At 41.5% G+C, this 22,968-nt stretch overlaps 1 protein-coding gene across 2 annotated transcripts; it reads right to left on the reverse strand.

Annotated features, from left to right (window-relative positions):
- Positions 1 to 192: 192 nt before the first annotated feature.
- On the reverse strand, positions 193 to 21,653 carry LOC126387633 (gap junction delta-2 protein-like). Of its 2 annotated transcripts, XM_050040198.1 has the most exons (3): positions 20,180 to 21,653; positions 18,333 to 18,389; positions 193 to 2,378 (listed from the first exon to the last, which is right to left on the reverse strand). In XM_050040198.1, exons 1-3 carry the CDS (start codon positions 20,248 to 20,250, stop codon positions 1,511 to 1,513), a joined length of 996 nt encoding a protein of 331 aa, XP_049896155.1. In that variant the 5' UTR covers positions 20,251 to 21,653; the 3' UTR covers positions 193 to 1,510. The 2 variants fall into 2 exon arrangements, with proteins under 2 accessions (XP_049896155.1, XP_049896156.1); XM_050040199.1 differs by lacking the exon at positions 18,333 to 18,389 and having other exon boundaries at positions 20,180 to 21,650.
- Between the last annotated feature and the right edge of the window lie 1,315 nt (positions 21,654 to 22,968).

Here is a 22,968-nt window from a genome sequence, read left to right on the forward strand (position 1 = left end):
GAATTCTCTTTCAATATTCCCACAGAGGGATTCTATGTTCATATCTCTTTATATTTTTCATCTTCATGCATGCTGAGTATAACATTTCACAGGAGCAGGATGCAAATAAATAAAACAGTCTCTTTTAAAGTTACATGTCATAATCTATCCATTCTATTAATGCTTCAATAACATGCCTTTTTCAAAGTCCATGGGGGGGGGGGGGGGGGTTCGGGACATATAGTCTCCAATAGAGGGCGAAGGCTTAACAAAGGGCACATTAATAATACATATTGTTAAAGCTGGCAATCTATGATTAATCTTCATAACCACCCAAACCCCTGTTCCCCCATCCAAGTGAAGCCCATCTACACCGCATAGGGAAAAGGCTAAGTGTAATTATTACATTTCATCTATGTACAGTAACTTTGAAATATGGCACCAAATCTGCTTGTGAAAAAAAGCTTGAGGTTACAAGTTAAAATATTTGTGACTACAATACTTTTTCATGTCTCACTGAAAAACTCTTTATATAGTTCAGCCCCTTAAGACAGTGATCACACTTTACAAAGTGGAAACACTGGCACACTTTTCTTGACTGTTTTCAGTTAGTTCTGAGAGTAAACAGCATGCCTTGCAGGCATCGGGAGCATTGTGGTGTGTGACACAGTGTTGGAAAGTAAACCTAACTCATCTTCAATGCACCATGTGTCTCACTTTGAACAAAAGCTCCCGGGCAATGTCAGTCTGCCGTGTGATTGGCACCTAATGAAACAATGCATACAAAGAAGAGTGACAATTTTTAAGAAAAAAACCCCGCTACTCTGACAACAAATAGTGTTCCAGTTTCTGCTGATAGTCTTAGTGCTGTTGGTTGTTACGTTGGACTTTGTATGTCTTAGAACATGTTTAAAAAAGTGCTTGTTTGTCCGCTGAGTGACCTCACTAAAAGATCATGGACAATGCAAAATAACATCTCTCTCTCAGTAGCTCAGATTAGTTTAGCATTCAATTTTCTGACTTAAGTCAGACATTGGCTTTTTTTCCCACACACATGCGTATGCATGCACACGCTTAAGCTCTTGCATATGCACACATAATTGAAAAATGAGGGGATTATTTTTGACCTACAGCAAAGGCAAATAATAAGGAACTTCAGATATTTCAACCTCAGACTATCTTTACAGTATTTTAATAACATTAGTAACTGCTCAGTTTTATCTGTTGGGTTCTTTGAAGGCACCTAGTGTCACCTAGGCAGAGCAGAACTCTCCATTGTGTAAGCTTTAGGTGTAAGCTTTGTTACAGTGAGACAGTTGCCTCTTCAGGAGGGTGATGCTTCTCTCTTGAAGTGTCAAAGACTCTACTTTGTGAACTGATGTTTCATCATGACTACACAGAGTCTTTCTGTGCTCCTGAATAATAATGCAGTGGTGAGTTTTGTGCCCTAATGATTCAGTGTCCTGGGCCAGGGAAAAGCTCTTCTCCAAAATGTAAGAGGTCCTCGAGCCCCCAGGCAGAGAAGCCTCTGTCAGACGTAGGCTGACTCACTAGACTGGGTCCTGCCCAGGTTTGGGGCCTGGGACAGGTGTGAAACATCCTTCTTGCGAACTTCACAGATGGACTTCCTTCGGGCCTGCACCCCTCGGATGGCCGTCTTTATCTTCCTCCAGCCAAGATGGTTGAGCTCAGCCAGGTTGAGCAGCACACATATGCCGCTTACTGCAAACATAAAGACCAGAAACACGGTCTTTTCTGTGGGACGAGACACGTAACACTCCACCTCTTTCACGCATGGGTAGCGATCACACTCAAACATCCCTGGCACGTTGAAGCCGTACAGGAAGTACTGGCCGGCCAAGAAGCCGATCTCCAGCGCGTTGCGGAACACCACCTGGATGACATAGAAACGAGAGATACCTTCTTGCCGTCGCACTTTGGCACTCTTGTGTGTTGGAGGGAGTCCTCGGGGTCCGTTTGGGATCTCTTTGACCTCCAGGCAGTCATGATCCTCCTTACTGCTATCAGGGTGCACCAGGATGCCATTAATGTTGCGAGAGTGAAGCTTGCGAGCGTGATGGTCGTGGTGGCTGCGGCCGTGATGACCGTGACCATGGTGATCCATGTAAGGATGCAGGAGAGAGTAGCTTCTGTCACGTGCTTTAGCAGATTGGTGAACAGAATATGTGATGAAGCACAGGCTCGGCGTACACACCAAGATGATCTGAAAGACCCAGTAGCGGATGTGCGATATGGGGAACGCCTTGTCATAACAAGCCTGGTTACAGCCAGGCTGCATGGTGTTACAGATGAACATGATTTGCTCATCTTCATACACCTTCTCTCCCACTATGCCCACTATTAGGATACGGAAAATCACCACCACTGTCAGCAGGATCCTGCAGAGAGACAGAAGGAGAAGGAAAGGGCAGGAGGGGGAGGAGGTAAGAAGAGAGACAGGCAATGTCAGTTAGTGAGGATCAAATGCACAGAGATTCATGAAATATCTGGGTATGATTCTGGCAATTTAAAATGACTGCAAGTCTTGGTTCAACATAATTTAACTGGTGATGTGATGCTTTCTCTTCTCATGTTCACCTTGTGCCAAAAACAATTTTAAAACAACAGAAAGACAACAGTACTCAGGCAAGTTGTTGGACTTAATGTGCCTGTAAGTGTGTGTGCATGGGTATGTTCATGCTTGAATGTGTGTTTGTGTCTGCACGTGTTATCACTCAGCTGCTGTGACAAACAACACCGTAGGATGGTACAGTTGCGCTCTAGATAGCATGCACACATGAGCTCACTAATCATTAGAGACTAGAACAGGAGAGGTCGTCAGAAGATAAAGGTGATTTCACACTTATCTTCACTGCTCAGCTGAAATGGAACAGCGCTTACATGGACATCAGTGTGTGTGTGTGTGTGTGTGTGTGTGTGTGTGTGTGTGTGTGTGTGTGTGTGTGTGTGTGACTGCACATACATGCTTCAAAAGCGATTGCCATTCACCAGTCCAAAAAAAAATCATTGTTACTACTCTCAAGAATATCTTTTTTTATCATAAATCTCTTTATTGTTGCAAAGCTATTTAACAAATATTGAAGTGCTGTACAAATGACCTCTTTTCACCATTAGTGGGTTAACCAGTGTCTCAGTTGCAGAGACTTTAGGGGTGTATGTGTTTACAGAACTCAGATACCAAAAAAAGCAGCCCAGACGCCAAAATAGATGTTGGCATTGTACATTTCTGCAAACCTTGGACATGTAAAATTTGTATGTTGAAACTTTCTTTATGTTTCAACTTTCAATATTTTTCATGACAATGCTGTGGTTAAAATGTGGTTAGGTTTAGCCACAAAAAGCACTTAATTAAGGTTAGGAAATTATTCTAAAGCTTAACATACAAGGTTTAGTAGTGGAAATGTCCCAGTGTGTAATTAAAAATAATTGGTTTTGTTGTCACAAACATGACTGGAAATGTCCTGTACCCAATACCCGCTTGTGTCACTACAAATGTTGTGATGTCTTGTGAAAGTGATCCCAGTTTTGTCACTACAAACACAGTTGGAAATGTCCCGACATCTAGTTAAAAAATACTATTTTTTTTCTGCCAAATACACAGTTGGAAATGTCTGTGCATCCTGTTAAAAATATCTGCTTTTGTTATTTGTTGGCATTGAACCGAGGTCTGCTGCTTGGCAACTGTCTATTTAGGTGTCACATCATCCAGCACCCCCGCCCCCCTCAGCCCATATACATGTAATCTGAACTATATCAATTGTTGATATAATACGTATTAAATGTACAAATGTAACGTTGTCGTGGTTTGCAGAAACGTACAATGCCAATATTTTTCTGGCAACAGGGACGTATAAAGTAATTTGTGTCAAATCTGGCAAAATGGAGGTAGCTCCTGTTCCCAGGGTCATAGTATGCGTGCTGATTATTAGCAACTTAGTGCTGAACCATAGAGATGGCATTATCTAAAAACTGTGAGGGACCTCCCATTGAGCATCATTAGTCAAATGCTGCAGTTAGAGGGAGCTGTGTCCAGGGGCTGAAGGATCTAGAGACAAGTGCGGCTGCTTTTCAAGGCCTCTGAGAGACTGGTGTGCTGTACTGTTATCTTGTGGTGTCGATCCAGCGTGAGCACTGCGGAGGAAGACTGGGGCTTTAGGGCTGCACTGTCAGCTCTTTCTAATGAGCGAGGAAAGCCTGCATATCATGGGGCTCCCTGGTATTTATGCCACAATGCAGTGGATGTGCATGCTCCCTGCGTGGAGGAGCCAATTACTTAGAACACAATTGTTTCCAAGCACAAGAGGGCCACCCGAGGCGACTGGAGGGATAGAGATAGATGGGAGGTGGCCCCAGGTGGGTAAGAACAACTGGGGAAAATAACAGTTATATATGACAGTAGCCTTTAATACGGGTGATGTAACATAATATGATTCCTGTGCATTTTAAGTACGCATATGAAAAGCTGGGCTTTCTGCTGTTATGTCAAATGAGACTCATGGTGTATCATTTAATTAGGCCTCAAACATGCCCACACTCGCCTTCCATGGTCGTTTCGAAAGCATCAAATTAGTGCAAGGTGAGGACCTAGAAACATGAGGTTTCGTGGTAAATTGTGAGAAAACCTCATTTTTTTCTGGGGTAGTGACAAATTACATGTCCTTCAATGAGGTGTCTCAGGAGACAACTCGTGAAAGTAAGAGGTATAGCAGAGGAACACATGTTAGCGCGAAACAGACTTAAAATGGAGCAGCGCGCCGCTGCAGGACTGTTCCCACTCCACCTGCGAATGCATGCCTGCGTATTTTTTTTTCTTTGTGTGAGCGATACAGACATGAGGACACAGGGACAAAGAGGGAGAGTCAGCCATGTGTATGACTTGTGCAAAATGGCAAACATGTCTGGCCATCAGTGCTCGGAGCAGCTGTGCACATATACGCTACAATGACTTCCAGTATGTTTGAAAAATACAGCAGATAAAAGCTTTTCTGCACCTTTAGTCTTCCTAAACGCAGGTTGTGTACGTCATTTACACTCAGTCACTCTCTGATCCTTTGCTGTAGGCTGGATGTTTCACTGGTGGTTTCATAGCAGTGGATTTGGCTAAAGGGCTGATATTGATGGTTTGCTGCACCACAAGGAGTCATTTGACGCATACTGCTCAGATAGAGACCTGTGATCGACACTGCTCATTTATATGCTAATATTTGTTTAGATGATATAGGATTCTTAGTGTGACAATCTGCGGCTCTGGATGCTGATTTAAAACAGTGTAACAGGATAGATACAGCACGTCTGTATTCACTCTCTGTTTCCAAGGTTTGCTTCTTCTCAGGCCAGTGATAATTACTACATCATAATAGCATTAACTAAATGTCACTAAGTCTGCCTGCCGACCACATCTCTGTATAGTGACACTACTTCATAGGCTTTTATTGTGAAATGTCCACTGTAGCCTTTCTCTTAAAAAATACTTAACTATAATTTTTATTTGCAGATGTTGTACTAGAGTCTAGTAGTTTGCAATCCACTGGAAACAAGCTCTCCTTTATGTTCTCTGAAGACCACTGGGTTTCTCATTACCAATGGACACTGCGTCTATCTCATCTCCATATATACACACACAACTGTACTGCACTCAAGGCTTGCATATAGGCAGCCTGTACCCTCAGGAGTCCAGCTTGATAAAATATATAGCTGCCAGGAACCAACAATAGAAGAAAATTATACAGGGGCTGGTAAAAATGAATGAATCCTCAATGATAATCACTAAATATGTTATAGAAAAGCTCAAGGTTCTAAAATTATTGTGTCACTATTAATACACACTCATAGAGCTGAAAAACATTGTATCCCTTGTTTTGGTGCTTTTTCATTAAACATCTATGTATGCCTGTTAATCACTGTAAATATAAAAGTTTTAAAGATGTATTTCAAAAATGTTTTATGGTCTACATACAGATAACTGGTTACTCAGCTTGTCCCTTATGTTATTTCAAATAATTCACAGATTAAAGACGGACTCAAGACGGTTAAACAGTACCTATGTATACAGTATATGGCGTTTTAGTTGAGGGCAAATGTGTCTTCTTTGTGGAATTACTGCAGGATTCATGACTTCAAACAGACCAACTGTAATGATACATTTAGACACTTCTCATCGATTTGTTAAAACCAAAATGTCCCTGTTTATCACCATGAAGTTCCTCTTAAAGGAAGGAAAGATTGTGTTGCTACTTTAACACATGAATACTGGCACCCAGTGCACCAAGTTCATTAGGAATCTATAACTCCTATTTATCCTAATTGTGTAAATGACTGTGACGGTGAGGATTAAAGACGTGCCCAGGCTGCTAACAAGAACAAAGACGCAGTTCACGGCTGCCTTTGCTTACATCTTGCAGCACACAAGTGATCACTGACTACCTGAAAGCAAAAGCCTGGTAAAAGTGAGTTGGTTGTGTGCTGTGTTCTTAAATGTATGGGATGCTGAGGACTAATTGAATGCACCATCAGCTGACTGGGGACTGAGGATTTGGGGATGTGGACAATAAAGGATAAACCTTTTATATCCTCCTGAAATGCGACACATTTTGTGACTGCAGCTTTCAGTGCAGCATTGTTCACCTCAACAATAAGAATTTTCAGAGTCTCTTTTGGACTATCCTCAGATAGAAAACTATTCCGAAGTACCGTACTGCAGATATTCACCTATACTTGTTTGTTGAGCAGATTTGTGTCATTAAAAATTTCAAGACATTGCAAGTATTGAGTGTTGTGCTGTGTGTGTTTATGCCTGTGTGTGTGTGTGTGTGTGTGTGTGTGTATACACTCTACTGCTGGATAACAGGATAATCAGCACAGGGCAGATTGCTGCATTAGCAGAAAGCGGTGGACGAAGGTTATCTGCAAACATCAGTGTTTTAAGTCCTGCAGAGTAACGAGCCGTTAGAGCAGATTGGGACAGGACAGCCTGAACCTGCAGAATATTCAATAACCAACATAAATGATGGAAAAGATTTAAAAAAAAATTGGCATCTCAAACACAAGGGCAGAATATCCAGATAAATCCTGCTGAGTCAAAAATAAAAACATTAAAAAGTAAATACATTCCACTGTGTATCACCTGGTTCCTTTATCCAAACATTCCTTAAAGGTCCAGCATGAAGGATTTAGTGGGATATATTGGCAAAATGGAATATAGTATAGTAAGTATGTTTTCTTTAGTGTATAATCACCTGTATATACTGTATCATACTGCAACAAAAGGTGCATCAGTTTGAAACGCCGCCAATAACAACATAATATAAGGAGCTGGACAGTCCTTATGGGGCAGGCAGGGGGGGAGGTGGATGGGTCCAACAAATGCCACATGTTTTTGTTGCCTAAACCTAACCACATGCCACTGTTGCACAAAGAAATAAATGTGAATATGAGATATTTTACTGACATTCTAAGTGTATTTTGAAAAAGACTTTATGCATATAACGAGCAGAACTTTTATTGCACATTTCCTGGGAAAACAGAAAAGGTGAAATGACACAATGCACGTGACAGGTGTGAATTGACATGTCCCAGATCGTCAACAGACACAGCATATGTAGTCCTGAAAGTCCACTGACCAAGCGGAAATATTCGACAAGTTCGGATGAGAATGTGTTGCCAGAACATACAAACCGAACACTGGCTCTTGTCTCTGAGTTGGCCACTGTAGTTAGAAGACCCCCCGCAATGAGCCCCATTGGAAAACCACAGATTTGCTAAACATGAAATTGCTTTATTCAGTGTTTGTACCACTTCTATTCACTCTATCCATTTGTTTTGGAGAGGAAGATGCCTCTGCGGATAATTTGGTTCGTGGTAAAAACCTCCTGAACCCCTGGATCTTAAGTTATCAGAGACATAAGGTGCCAGCAGGTGCTGGGTGGACAGCCTAGCTTTGACATGCCAAACAGCATTGCAGTAATACTGATTTGTAACAGTGTTTTACGTTAAAAATGAGTGTTTCCCAAATGCTGTGGGGCATGGCAGGGACTGGAGCCAAACTGCCACTAGCGTTTGCTCAGCTTGTTTCTCCGATAACTTAAGACCCAGAAATCCGATGACTAAAATCCTTCATCCCGTGAAATCATATTGTTTAAAATGACCTAGATCTAAGAAGTGTATTGTAAAAACATGGCTTTAAACTGGATAAAAAGTCAATTTATGAAAGCTTCTGGCAGACAACCATAACGCCAACCACACGACATAGGCCCTGCCCTTGTTTAAAATGACGGATCTCTCTATGTTTGAACATTATTGGATACGTCTGGGATAATGCAAGAACACAACTTAACAAATGTATAACATTGGTCTATCCATTTTTACACATTTTAATGGACATAATTTACATATTATATTTTTAAATGGCCTGTAAATTATCTCCCACATCCGTCGCTCATCATCTAATTTAGCCGCTTACTCTCCGCAGGACCTCCCTTCAGCTAAGACCAATCATTATATTTTTGGAGACTTTCTAAATCCCTCACAGTGTGCCAGAGATTTAATACGATTTGGAAGTAAATTAATCTAATCTGTATCCCTGGATTGGACTCACATGTGAAAGTGCTTTTCTTAGTTTCATTTCCTTGTGCCGCATCACTGACAGCTGGTATTTTCATAAAGTGCAAAGATCAACAGCTCTCACAGACAAGCTGGCATTGATGTCTAGAAGCACGATGAGAGGAGGAAGTAAAGATAAGGACATGATACTTTGCTGTACAAACTGATCTGTAGGCGGCTGATTGACCTGTGAGACTGTGTGTAAAGTGTAATGGTAGCTGCTCTTCAGCTGGTGTGTTGGCTGGACATGCCGGCTCTGTCACTCCCAGAGGCTTTTACACACACAAACACACACATACGTTCATTCATACAGCAGATGCTGCCGCCAGCCTCCAGGGACAACGTTTGCCTCGAGCACAGAAGCAGATGCACTGGGAAACACACACACTTTAGTCTTACATGCACAGACACATAAATATAAATGACCCTTTACTGTATAGTCAACAAACATATGAAGTATATCTGCACATATACACTGACTCTCTCTGCAGTCTACACTGACAGTCCTCTGAAGGACTGTCTAAGTGCACTATTATCTGTAGAGAGTAAAAATATTCTTCCCGCCCGTGCGCTCTCAGTAATAAGCTCCACTGATTGCTGATGGCAGCACATAATGAATAAAGACCTCAGCAGGCATAGAAATTAGGCAGCTTAATTATCAGAGTGCAGACATTTCTTTCCTCCCGCCCCTCATCCACTGTTCCTCTCTCAAATTTTAATAGTTTCAGGTCTAGCCCACGTATCAGGCAGACATGCATGACCGCCTGAGGTGCCACTTAAGTGTCGGCGTGACGAATGCATTTCTATAAAGCTAAACTTGTGTGGTGGTTCACTTACTTCAGGCCTCTTTAAATACTTCGCAGCAATATTTTACTGAGAGTGTGAAACATAAATGGTTTAAAAATAGGCCTCTGATATTTGTGATGTTACACAAAACTCATAAAGGTCTTTTCAAACTGTGAATTTCCAACAGACTCAACACGTGCTGAAATGTAATTATCTCACTTGGTCGTGCAGCAACTCTGAAGGAAATGTCTTGTGGCTATTTTTCATAAATAAGAATAAAGGAAGAAACAGGGCGAGTTAATCGGGGGACACTTTGCAGGTAACTGAATCAAGGCTGAGAAGAACATGAACAGGTTCTGACTTATGGTAATACCTTAAAATAAAAAAATATCAGAACTAGCTTATGCTAAAATCTCCTTTTTATTATTCTTTTTTTGGCTAAAACACATGGGTAACACAATTATAAGACAAAGCTGTAGGGTATTATGTTTGAAGACATTCCACACACAACTTTTCTATCAACTCACTGCACAGCCTAACCATGCGTAGTGATGATGTCAGTATATACGAGATGCAGCTTTCCTCCATCCCATTTGTCTTTACACCATCTAAAATTACCCTTTCATCTCAATTCAAGCTAGGGGATGCAATCATCAGGCAAAAGTATTTCTCTCTTAAGTTAAAAACCTTCAAATGAATGATATCAGCATTTCCCCTTTGATTCCTAACTAGCACATCTTGCTGATTGCATCAATATGCAATTTCAGAATATTCCATGAATCACTTTGCGGATATATTCAGCACGTGGGGCAATTACAGGTTCTACATGATCAACACAAATCTAAAAATAAAAGCAGAGGATGGGTTTTACTTGAGCGCACGTATTAGACAAAATGTATCTGCATAGACTCATACTGTAAACAATGTGTGATATAATTATCCATAGATGTTAAATCTGAAGTTAATACTTTGACGGGCTTCTGATGGAGGACTCAGCTTCAACCCAGAGAAAACTGTTCTATTTTGCGGTGGGACACAGAGCAGATTAGGCTTATTTTCACTCAGCCCACTCATTTTATATCTATAACCCATTTTAGCTCACCACATCTAACTTTTTGAAAAACATGTACTTTGGCCACACATTTGAAGGAATAAGTCACTCTGCATGAAGCCCTTAAAGTAAAAAAAAAAAAAAACCCAACTTTTTAAAATTCAAACTTCTGTTCCATTTCAGCAGGACTGGATTTATTGTTTCAGGTGTATCTGCAGGAAAAATATTTTCGAGAAAATTAAATTGCCTCTTGTGGTCGCATTGTATTCAGGTCTACTGAGGACACGCGTCAGCTGAATCTCTGCCAGCCCTGCAATGACTCATATATATGAAAGTCAGTGGTGAGACTAGAGAAAATCCTTTTCTCTTTGATTCTGACAGACTGACAACAAAACCCTGATATTTGTTTATATATACAGCCTGTTTATACATTTGGCATTTTTCTGTAGTTAACAGGAGGTGTATTTAAACTCTTACTGTGTCTTTACAGTGTGTTGCAAATTGCAAATAGGGAGCAAACTGGACCCAGAAATTCAAAGTGCATCATTTTTGTGGAGGCTTGGCAGATTTCTCTTGGTGCTTTTAACCTTTTACACCTCCTTATGAAAAAATTGCTATCATCCATCAGTGACAACTAATCAAACTGAGCACAGATTTGTCTGTAATTATGTTAAATTATCCTATAATGATTCAAGTAAATGGAAGGCTTTGTGGGAAATTATATATATTTCTCAGCACTTTCACAAATGTGCTGCAAACTCAATATGATGACATCTGACCCAATCAATAGATCATGAAGTAAATGGAAAGTACATGCAAAATACTTGCCATTTCCTCCTTTCGGTTGTGGTCAACTGGAATTACAAGGCTAACCTCACAGTCACTTTATCATGTCTGCTGGAGTTGTTGTCATGATTTATTAACAAGTTTACAAGTCATGTGATGTAGGCTTTTAAGAGTTGTGGTCCATGTTGCCTGTGGAGTCAATCTGATGCACAATTTCATTCATAAATATAACCTGATTATGTGTCCTTGTGCAGTTTTTTCACATATCTTAATGTACTCAGATAGCTGGCAGTTAAACCAGAAGCACATGGGACTGACATGGCCTCACCTCCTCAGTCCTAATGGTCACTGACTTGGCTCACTAGGCATTGCCCCAGTTGGCCAGCTTGTGTAGAAGAGAGTCAAAGATGGAGGATTCACGGAGGTAGAAAGAAATCTGACCTGACGTGAACATGAAATGTTTATCATTGTTTTTTGAATGAAGCTTCTCACAGAGTCTATTTATAGCACAGCGTCTTGTATGTCCAATATGTCAGCTGTCAATTTAAATAATTTTTTCTGTAATTCTGAAGCACATGAATACGCAGTAAGTATCTAGTTGAATGTGTTTGACAAATCACACTGACAAGCAGGTTGTGTAAATCTAATAAATATATTTTACACCAGACTGTTTCTACTGAGAATAATAAAAAGTCATTACAGTTAATGAAGTATATCTCTGCTGCAGAATTAACCATGGCAACCACAACCAACCATTTCAGTGTTTTCCTTTCGCAACTGTTAAAGTGTACAGAGCAGACACATGCAGGTGGAAATAAGGTTGATGAGGACACTGAGTGAATCAAATCAGAATAGTAACAGGCTGTGAAACCATAGCATGAGCTTAAACATGAGGGGACCGTCAGAGTCGAGTGATGAGAGATAATTCTCTGCAGGTTATTCATGACGAACAATCCCTTTCACATTACACACGGGATTTTTTTGTTTTAACTGGACCCACAGTAGCTGTCATCAGATGTAAGGTAAACAGACAGATGAAGTTCTGACTAAATTATTTCTTTCTTACAGCCATGAACACTGTGTAACAACGCCTGCTTCCCTTATGCCTTTTGCCAACTTTCTGGCAGACTATTCATGTTTCTGCCACTGTGATGCAACCTGCTGTCTGTGATAATTGTTGCTAGAAGTTTTTTCTTGGCTGCAAATTTCTGTGTTGCACCGTAAATTGAGTTTGATACTTTTAATTCCATCGTACCTTTAATTTGATTTGCCACCCACTTTGGTACGCAGTGCAAATTGTAATCAGCGATCTACTCTGGAAATTAAAAGCTCATTAACACACTATAAAGAGAAGATGACTCACAATACAAAAACACATTCAGGTTCCTCTGGATACTGCACTTCCCACATGTAATAGCTTACTGTAGTCATTTAATATCATTATGAAGAGAACTTGGAAATAAAAATACAACCTGACCATGAACGGCAATTTAAAATACAACTAAGGAAAATGTATGGTAAATACATTTACGTCACATACTCTTTATTTTCAAATCTACTTTTATTTAGTCTTAATTAATACATGTAAAGATGTATATTAATCAGTGCAATTGATTCTCTAATACATGGATTGGTGTTCACTGAACTAAATTAGTTATTTGCCCATTACAAAAAAACTTTGACCGTATTATATCTTAATCAGGAGGGGTGAGGAAATAATTGAAATAAAGAACATTTTGCTATGTATAGGGAATCATTACACGCCTGGTAGAGCTCATACACACACTATCAATGTGTTGCTGGAATGAATAATAGCCTGCCCTGAATGAAAGCTGAGCTCAGCTTTACTGGCAAAATCCCCCCGTCGAACAGTATAATCAATAACATTCAACATCAGGGATTGCTACACAAATAAACTAATGACAACTCTAGATGTGCAGAAAAATGGTTTAATTTGAAAGATAGTCCCACGCCTCGCCCAAGAATGATGGATTACTAATCCTGTCAAACGCTGAAATATTGCTTTTGCTTTGCAACACAATGGTCTCGGGCAGTATAGATTTAATCCATGAAGCTTATTATTAATGATAAATGAAACATGTTCTCGTTCACTAGTAGATGGGATGATGCCCTCAATTAAAGCAGAGCATTCCTACATCTTAAATTATTTTGGGACAAGTAGGGTGCCCTTCTCAAAGTAGGGTACCTACTTCTTGTGGATATCCTGACCTATTTAGGCAAAGTGGAAAGAGAGCACAAATATGTGCACAAAAGTGAACAGGAGTGAACAACTTTTAGGCAGGTCATCTGTATTTTGCTTTTAGGGCCAACAAACAAGGACGTAGATATATTTGGTTTCAAACCTTTCAAGACTGTCCATTTAAGTGATGCTTTTACCAACGGAGTTAAAGAGCAACATGGTATTTTACACACCACTTTGTCCATTACATTAAAAGGCTGCAAATCTGCATGCATTTTTAATGAATGACTTGACATCAGTTGCAACTTGCAACAAGGACCATATAACATTTATTAACATTTTATGAAGTACTCATGATGCTAAAGTGAGGAGTGATAGATGTTAAATAATAAATATTTTAACTTTGTTATACAGGACAAAACTAATAAAAGGTAAATGGATATAGATTTTTTAATAGGGTACCTCAACCAAATTGCCAGAAGAAATGTTGGCATTGTACATTTCTGCAAACCACAGATATGTTATATTGGCACATCATTATGTAGCGGATATGTTGAATATTTCAACAATGCTCTGGTTAACGTGTAGTTAGGTTAAGGCACAAAAACCACTTATGGTTAGGAAAAGATCATGTTTTGGCTTTATATATCCGGTTTGGGGGGCACAGTCCCTGCTAGAAAAGCAACAATGTCTTAAACAACCGTTTTTCATGCTATTAACCCAGCAGGGAAATGCAGCAATATCAGTAAAAAAAAAAAAAACGCTTTTTGGCTGCAGTTTGGCAGGGATCTTACCTATAGGTGACATGCCATCCACCATCCCTTCCTCCTGCTGAAAAAGTCAGCTCATACTATGTCATTTAAGAAACGTTGGTATGATACGTATGAAGCAGGCAAACTTTAAGTATTCAGGCTTTGCAGAAATGTACAATGCCAATATTTTGTTCTGGTGACTGGGATAGGTACATACATTAAATATGAACAAATTCTGTTTTCTAAAATAACTGTTACTTTGACTGAAATACAATATTTAAAATGTGATGCATTAAACCGTCAACAACAGAGAGCTTCTCCTCTTATTAAAAGAGTTGTTTATTCACGGCTGTGTTTGCACAGATGGTGCATGTAATTTCTCTCAGGATGACACTGTCCTCATGTTTTATGAGAGTTACAGTTAGAGGATTACATTCAGATTAACGTGAAATTAAAAATACACAAAGGTCTTGTGTATTTTTAGAAATCCTCATCAATGCAGAGGACACATATTGAGTTTGTGTGTGTGTGCAGACTGTTTCCTCAGCAGCAGGGTCAGTCAGCAGCTCCAGAGGAAGGAGCTCTGACACAGATTCTCAGCACTGAACCTCTGCAGAGGGAAAACTTCTCTTCCTTCCTCTGTCTCCTACTCACCTCCCTCTGTACCCTTTTTGTTCTACAGCTCACATCCTCTCCTCTCTACCCTGCCATCCGGCAGCCTTTATTATTTTATCTTCCTTAGATCACTCTAGTCCTCCATTATCTCTGCCTCTTTTTCACTCTGCTTGTCTTTGGCACTGACCTCACTACAGCATTGCAGTGTAGGAGAAGATGCATCAACACACTTCCTTTCTTTCTTCCTTTCTACCTGCAAGGTGTATAAGTCAAACCCAAAGGCTTCATCTTCTCACGGTAGAACACACATACAACAAGCACACCTGTGTTCTGCAAAACACCTGAGCACCGCACATGAAAAAGAAAGTATATTGCATGTCATGTTTTAATATTATGTACAATATCTATATTACATATACTATTGCCTTTAAGTAAAAGTATGCATCACAGAATTATGTTAGATATAAAGCTAGACAATTTTGATTTTCACATACAGTATTAGGGCAGTTAAGGGAAAATGTATGGAACTTTATCGAAAGAAAATAAAAGCGACACCTCACATCAGCAAATACATATGATGGGATGGCCTTAGGTGCTAAACAAATGCCCTCAACCTTCAATTGTTTGAAGTGCTGTGTGGACAAATCTCATTTTGGCAGATCAGCAAAGTATAAAAGCAGTTGTTTGTCGCGCTGGATTATGTGCATGAGAATGTATATAAGGTTTTTAGACATCGGTCTGTTAAGCCAGAATAATAAATAGAAAGGAAAAGCAAATGAGTAACAACCATAATGTTTTTGATTGCAGAAACGCGACTTGGCTAAAGAACATGATTCTTGTAAAGCGCTACACCAGATTCTCTGTCTGATGGTGAATATTTATTGCAAACCTGATGTTATGATAAAATTATCTACTTTTAAGTATAAACTAATCATATGTAAACAAAATACAAGACACAAAAGACAACTGCAAACATTATCAAGGCTGCTGGTTATATTTTAAATAAATACACCAGTGTATCATCAGTATATCAACACAAAATACATTCATTCTGATGACAAAATCCGGCATGTATAAGTCTACAGAAAATGTGATCATTTGTAGTTGCTGTGTAACAACATGCTGTTTTGAAAGTCAGTCAAGCCATACATATGTATAAGTATTTGCAACAACTAAGCAAATATGTCCCACTACAAATCTGATTGGAAAAGCCCACCAGTTAGCAGGTTACCTCTGCCCATCAAGAGCAGAAATTTAATCAGTATTCTTAATTAACACACCCAGTGAGATACATTGAGACTTTTTACAGGCTGTATCAAACTGCCAGTTATCTAATGCTGATAGCCCCAGGGTCATTATAACTGTGAATATACAGTAAATTTGGTTTGGGTGAGAGAATGAGGTCATTGCAGCCTTGACAATGATTTCTTTCACAGTGTAATCATGATTACAGTCAGTGGTTATCCATGCAAACACTGTACATTGCCCAGTTAGAAGTCAGGCGTATGGTAATCACAATACACAGTACACACACATTAATCTTTGAATGGTTCATAATATGCAAGCCACCTGTGGTTAGTCAGAGGCACAGAAGCAACTCTCAATTTGTCTGTCTCTTGTAAAGACCGTAATTAAGCTAACCTATGCCACTGCATAGAGATGGTCCATTTCTATTTTTAACATGTCATGTATGCCTGGGCTAATTATCTGTCCTATGCCAGGGCATAGGTTAGCTTAAAACCTACAATTAAGAAACAGCTTAATTGTAGCTGGATTAGCCAGTCTAGACATCCAACAATGCTATCTGACAGAGTCTCAGGGTGGAACTACATCCTCACGTTGCAAGAAAGAAAGAGAGGGTTGCCACTCAAACAGATGACTGACATGCAACCATGTTCCAAAGTTTTGATGCAGGGGAGACTTTTCAGCCATGGGGAGACATCACTGTTCTGTTCTTTGGAACGGCATCCTTTGAACTGCAAGCGCACACACATGCAAACTCTTTCAGAGAGACTACATACAAGCTGAACATCCTACATGTGATGCCATCTAGCGGTTGCTGCATGCTGTGGCCACACCCTGTGAAGTGCGGGACTTCACAATGCACAACAGTGCAACGCTACATCACAGTTGGTTGTGTTCACAAGTGCAACAAACCACACCTGACCACACCCAACAACCCAGTTGGGTGTGGTCAGTGGTGCAACAGACTTGAACCTTTCAACCCATAGAGGTCAGTGCAACAATTTAGACTCCATCTATGATTTAGTGTGGAGTTGCTCATTAACAATCTAGGAGGCATCTTTACAGCACAAAACTGTGCTAGTGGTGAACAATTCTCCAACTTGCTGGTACATCCAATAACATCATTCTGATCATTTAAATGGTAAGTTTCATTGATTTCCTGACCATGCAGACACATGCTTAGGATTAGGAATCAAGTCTTTATCTTAAGTAGTTTTTTTGTTGTTATTGCTAACATTGTCTAGGAATGTCTGATATCTAAAAATGCCTGTCTACAGGTAAAGAAAACAATATCCAGACCACCACTTAATGATAAATTGCTACAACCTAACCCAAGGTCTCTCTGTCCACCAAACTGCATAAAAATACATACAAAATACATTTATTGAGATATCCTGCAAACGAACTGGCTAACAGGGACAACATTAAAATTGCCTTGACCATGGTAGAAGCAAATTAAGGGATCTACAGTCTAAAATACTCTACAAAGTGACTCTGGAGACAATGTTTCCTGACTTGCATAGCAGAGTAGAAAGAGGGAACCTCTTTGGAAAGCGGCTAATGTTACAGCTAATACCCTAGGGTCAACTACAGTAGAGAGCCTTGTTGGACAAACACAGTCTGAGGGAAGCCAAAACACAAAGGGATCATTTACAGAGCGTTTCACTGTATTCAGCACAGTAGCACATATCTGATGTCCTGTGGGCATCAAACAAACTACTAACTGGATGAGGGAATAATTGTACTGGTTCATAATAGTATTCATCTAATGTTATGTCATTTCTGGAAGTTTTGACACAGCGGGTAATTAGTCTAGCAGGTTCTATCATGCCAGGAACAAAAACTGGTGCACAAAGGACTACTCTAAATGGGGCCAGCACTGCTCATTTACCAAATGTCTTTTAGGTATTGAGGGAATCCTTTTTAATGTTCAACCAGTGAAGTGCATGATCAACAAATTAAGCTCAGATTCAGCATGTAAGAGGAAGCATTACATCATCAGAGTAGTTAATATGACTTTTGAAAGAGGTAGCAGACAAATTGAGAGTTGCTTCTGTGCCTCTGAAAAACTGTATGTGGCTTACAGTCATGTTATCATCCAAACATTAATTTTTCAGTATTCTTTACCCTGTGCTCACAGGGTATTACTGATTCAGCTGCCAGGACTGGATTTTAAAGCTGCATTAAGTAATTTTTGACCACTGGGGGGCGGAAAGACTCCAGAACAAGTTCACAACAGTTAGCAATTAGCTTATGAAGTCGTTATGGCTAACATGTTAGCAAACAGTTGCCTACTTACAAATCCAGCAGAAACAGAGCAACACGGACATCCCTTTGGTCTCCTTTTTCTGGCCACCTGTTGAATGTAATTCCAATATTCACTGGCGTTTAGCCCTCGTTTGATCTTCCAGCGTATGTGAAAAATTATCTGTCTCTTTTGGCTTGCTAAAAGCTTCTTCGCCAGTTACTTCGGCTCTCTGCCATTTCGCGTTGGGCGGTTATCATACAATTAGCTTGCTTTAGCTTCTGTGTTGGAAGCGGCTGCCCACGGTCGTATACGAGCCGACATTGTTTTGGTTTTGTCGCTCCGGAAACCAAAACAATGAGCTGAAAATGGCTGAAAGCTGTGTAGAGCGTCATAGTCAGATGCCGATTCTCAGTAATACCGGCAATACTACGATTCCCATAAAGCAAGAGGGAGCCATATAATTAATGGCACAAAATATTGCTTAATGCATCTTTAAATCAAGTCAACATGCTGTACTACAGTATATGCAGGTTTTCATTCCATCTGAGGACTAGACCAGGTGATTTCATTGATAAAGGCACTTTCGACCACAGAGGAAGAGCTCGCTGAAATGACTTGGTGTAGTGTTTGATTGGAAGGAAAATCTCCATCACACATGGTTTCCCTGATCAACAGAAGTTTTGCTATAATGCGGCTCACATCATCTCTGTCGTTCTGATGCAGTTACAGTGTCGCAGATTTTGAAGGATACAACCTAATGGTGCTTAGGGTAGTCAATAAAGGCATGAGCCAATTTTCACTCCTTTGACTTACACACAGAGCATCACACACACGCACACACTCACTCACTCACTCACTCACTCACTCACTCACAAAAAGCTACTGGAGCAGAGAGAAGGTTAGGCCATGCCCTTGTTGCATACTACCTGAGGTCTGGGTTAATGAGCACAGCAGTGCAGTCAAATTCGTATTCTTTTGTGGCTTTTTTTTTTCTCTCTCTCTCTGAAAAGCAATTTTAAAATTACAAATTTATACATCCCGGTTTCACAGGCTCAACCACTTTGACTCTTCACTTTATCAAATGAGCATCACAGCATGACATTTGGATTGTGCTTAATGGGTGGAAAATTCCACTTTTGCATTTAATTTATCACACAGAGATGATGTGGAGCACATTTTTCACACAGATTTTACAGCATGTCTCCATGGCATGTCTCCACTGCTAATCAAACTAAAAGCTCATCTGTTCAACCCTCCACCACAAACCATTCTCACACAAAAAATGGGGAATGATCTAATCAGACTTTCTTTACAATGCAAATAAGCGTCTGGTGATAAAAAAAAAAAAATCTATTGAATGAACTTGTTTTGGTTTTTTTTGTCTCAAGTTCACACAGAGTTCAGAGCCGTTTACTCCCCTTTGATTCTACCTTCCACACCTGCTTGCTCACCATCCTTTCATCTTCCGCACCTCTGCTCTCCTCTCACTCCCACTCCCCTCTCCTCCTTCTGTCCTATTGGTCTGTGGCCAACAGCATCAAGCGTTATCTATCAATAGCTAGGCTATTAGGTAGTATCAACACAGGAACCTCTCTGAATTAACCATAATGCCCAGTAAAGCCTGTTATTGATTATGTGCAATTAGTTTATCCCTTAACTAATGATGGGTGTGGAGGATAAGGGTGAGGAGAGCAGGGAGGAGGAAAGGACGGGGGAGGCAGGGATGATTGTGGGGGACTGTAGAACAGAGGAGAGCACTGGGACAAGCCTGAGGAGGGGGGTCCATCAACTGATACATAAAGGATAACATATACTGTACATAAAAACACCCAGCTCAAAAGTACAAACAAAACCAGAAACTAAAGACCTTTTACACACAGGATCCATCAGTGTCTTACCTCCCAATCATGGTAGAGTGCTGCTGGACAGCCGCCTCCAGCAGCCTCTCCAAAATGGTCCATTCTCCCATGGTGATGGAGAGGTGGCAGGGCTGTCAGACGAAACAGGGCTTGAGGAGCTGACCCCTCTTTCACCAGCAGGCTCCTACTTCTTCCCAGGACCGGCCCGTGCTCTTGGGGACCTGCCGGTCAACAGGGGTTCACCCAACCCCCGTCCCCGCACCGGCTCCCTTTTGACCTCTACACGTTGACCTGGCCGCTCGTCAGTGCGTCTTTGACTGTGTGTGTGTGAGAGTAAGTGTCTTCTCCTGGGCCTGTCCCGCTGCGCTTCTCCTCCTGGTGGAGGAGAGGTGTTGAGCTGATTGCCTCCCCCTCCTCTTTTCCTCAGTCTCTTGCCTTCTCCCCCTCCCCTGTGTGGTGATGCTTGTCCTCCCCCTGCCGCACCACTCTGTTCTGCGCTACAGCATATGCTATAGCTCACTGTATGACAGCCATGATCGCCCTCTCTTTTCCACTTGCCTCTCTCTCTCTGTCCCCTTGCTCTTTTCTCCTCTGCCTCCTTCTACCCGTGCCCCTGCCTTCGTCCTCCACCCTACCCCCAGGGCACTCCTTGTACTTTACCTGCACTCCCTGCCATCAGTGCTGTTCTGCGCTCGCCCTTGCATTGTGTAGGATCTTTGCCTTTGCTGCACCCTTGCTACTCTAACCTAAACACACACACACTGCATATAGCCGATCCTCCTTGGCTCACCTCAGCGAACAGCACTGTAAACACACACTTGCACTCGATGACAGCTCTGGATCCCACTCTCCCACTTCCTACTGACTGCAGATCCACACCAGCACACAAAGCCCCTGCCTGCTGAATGTCATTTTACGACTGGAGGAATGGTCGCTCCCACAGCTCCGAGTGCTACAAGGACCCATAAAAACCTGCATACACACACACATACACACACTCTCAGAGCCACACACACAAACACGCTGCCACCCAGCCCCTCAGTAATAAATCAGCTGCCGTGCTGCATCCAGTGAGGCTGAACCGAGGCAGTGTGCTGCAGACCTGCTGTCCTGTGTTGTCCCCCTGGCTAATTTCAGCACAGTCCAATGCCCAGAGTCATGTCTGCCGCAGAGAGCGGGGATGAAAAGCTGTCCTGTGAAGCCTATTTCTGGGCTCCATCATCTTGCATCCCCCTCTCCCCCTCCTCCTGCTCTCCTTCAACCTCCACTCTCTTCCTCCTTCCCCTCCTTTGCTCACGTTTGTGTGCAGATCTCAGTCTTGCCAACTACCTCTATCTCAGCGCTCGCTCCGCATCTCTGCTTTGTGCTCTCCCTCTCTTTCTCTGTGTCTCTTTCTCGCTCATGGAATCGCTCTATCTCTGTCACACTCTGTGAGCATGCAACACCCCCCCTCCTCTTCTCATAGATCTGCTCTCTCCCTCTCTCTCCTCCTTCTCCCTCCTTCCCTCCCTCCTCTGGTAAATGTGCTTGGATTGCTACCCTGATCGCTGCTTTACTTATGCTTGCAAGAATGCCTCCCACCGCACTGCTGTGTCTGTTCCTGCCTGATGTTGCACAGAAAAAGGGATTCGAGATCTAACCGTGCCTTCTGCCCTGTCTCCACCGCAATCCTTTGTTCCAGTCTGGGAGCTCGGCGGTGTTTCCCGTACTCTTTAAACGCTCTCTTCCTCTCTTTCCTCACTCTTTGTCACACATCATCCAGCCCATACTTCTAGGAGGAGGATTACAGGGGAGCTGTGGCTCTGCTCCACCCCATCCCCCATCTATCTCCTCCCTTTCTCCATCTTACTGTATTGGGGATGACAACACACCTATTTTACCCTGACCCAACCTTCATATATTTCCTCTCCTCATCTTCCCTCATTCTGTCCATTTCCCCCCATCCTCCATTACAGCCCCCATGCTCCCTCTCCCCCTCAGGAGAGATGAGCACCGTATTGTACTTTGCTGTGACATTGAAAGCTGCATTCATTAGATTTATATTAAGGTGGTGTAGCAATGGGATGGTCTCCCTCCATAGCACATAGATACAGGCAGATGTACGGAGTGACATTAACATGCTCACACACCTAGACAAAAACATGTGTGTATCCTCATAAGAGACAAGAAAAGAGAGGGTACATGACAAGAAAAAGAAAAGGACCACAAGTTTTTTTTTTCCTCCAAAATGTGAGTCACAGCAAGGTTTTCCCCTCTAGAAGACTGAGTCAAGTAAATGATGCAGTGGCATGACATGAGACCAGCACACTAGAATGAAGTCATGGCTTGAGGTGACAAGTTCAATTCATTTCTGCTGCAATTTCATTTAGTCACGCTTCTTTGATTTTGGACGACATGCTTTTCTGGTTGACAGTTTATTTGTTGTAGAATAAGGTGCATGCCTTTGTTGCACTTTGAAAAATTTGATACCACCAAAGCATCCTCAAATCCTGCGTTGCTGTATTTCTGGGCAAGCGGCGAAGTGAGCAAATTCACAATCAAAGCCCTTACACAACAGCCTCTACAGTGCATTTGTGATCGATGTATCACATTGTGTGTGTGTATGAACACATGCAAAACACTTCTGTGTATGTGTGTGAGAGAGAAAGAGAAAGACTGAGTGGGGGAGCGAAAGAGGATTTTGTTAGTTCAGCATCTTCAGTGGAGGGACTTGGGGTATTTTCCTTACCAAGGACATACGGTGTAAGAGTGCTGTTGGGGAGAGCGAGGAGGGGAGGCGGGCGGTGGGTGATGGCTCTTGTTTTGCAAGGCTTGGGTTGCCGGCAGAG

The sequence above is a fragment of the Epinephelus moara genome, chromosome 3, assembly GCF_006386435.1.
Source record: "Epinephelus moara isolate mb chromosome 3, YSFRI_EMoa_1.0, whole genome shotgun sequence".
Lineage (NCBI taxonomy): Eukaryota > Metazoa > Chordata > Actinopteri > Perciformes > Serranidae > Epinephelus > Epinephelus moara.

What these genes read in the sequence shown, in the direction of transcription:
- LOC126387633 (XM_050040198.1), bottom strand. Translation starts at nt 20,250, where the DNA reads ATGGGAGAATGGACCATTTTGGAGAGGCTGCTGGAGGCGGCTGTCCAG. An exon ending in CACTCTACCATGATTGGGAG is followed by an intron (nt 18,390 to 20,179) that starts GTAAGACACTGA and finishes TACATTCAACAG; the next exon opens with GTGGCCAGAAAAAGGAGACC. An exon ending in GCTCTGTTTCTGCTGGATTT is followed by an intron (nt 2,379 to 18,332) that starts GTAAGTAGGCAA and finishes GTCTCTCTGCAG; the next exon opens with GATCCTGCTGACAGTGGTGG.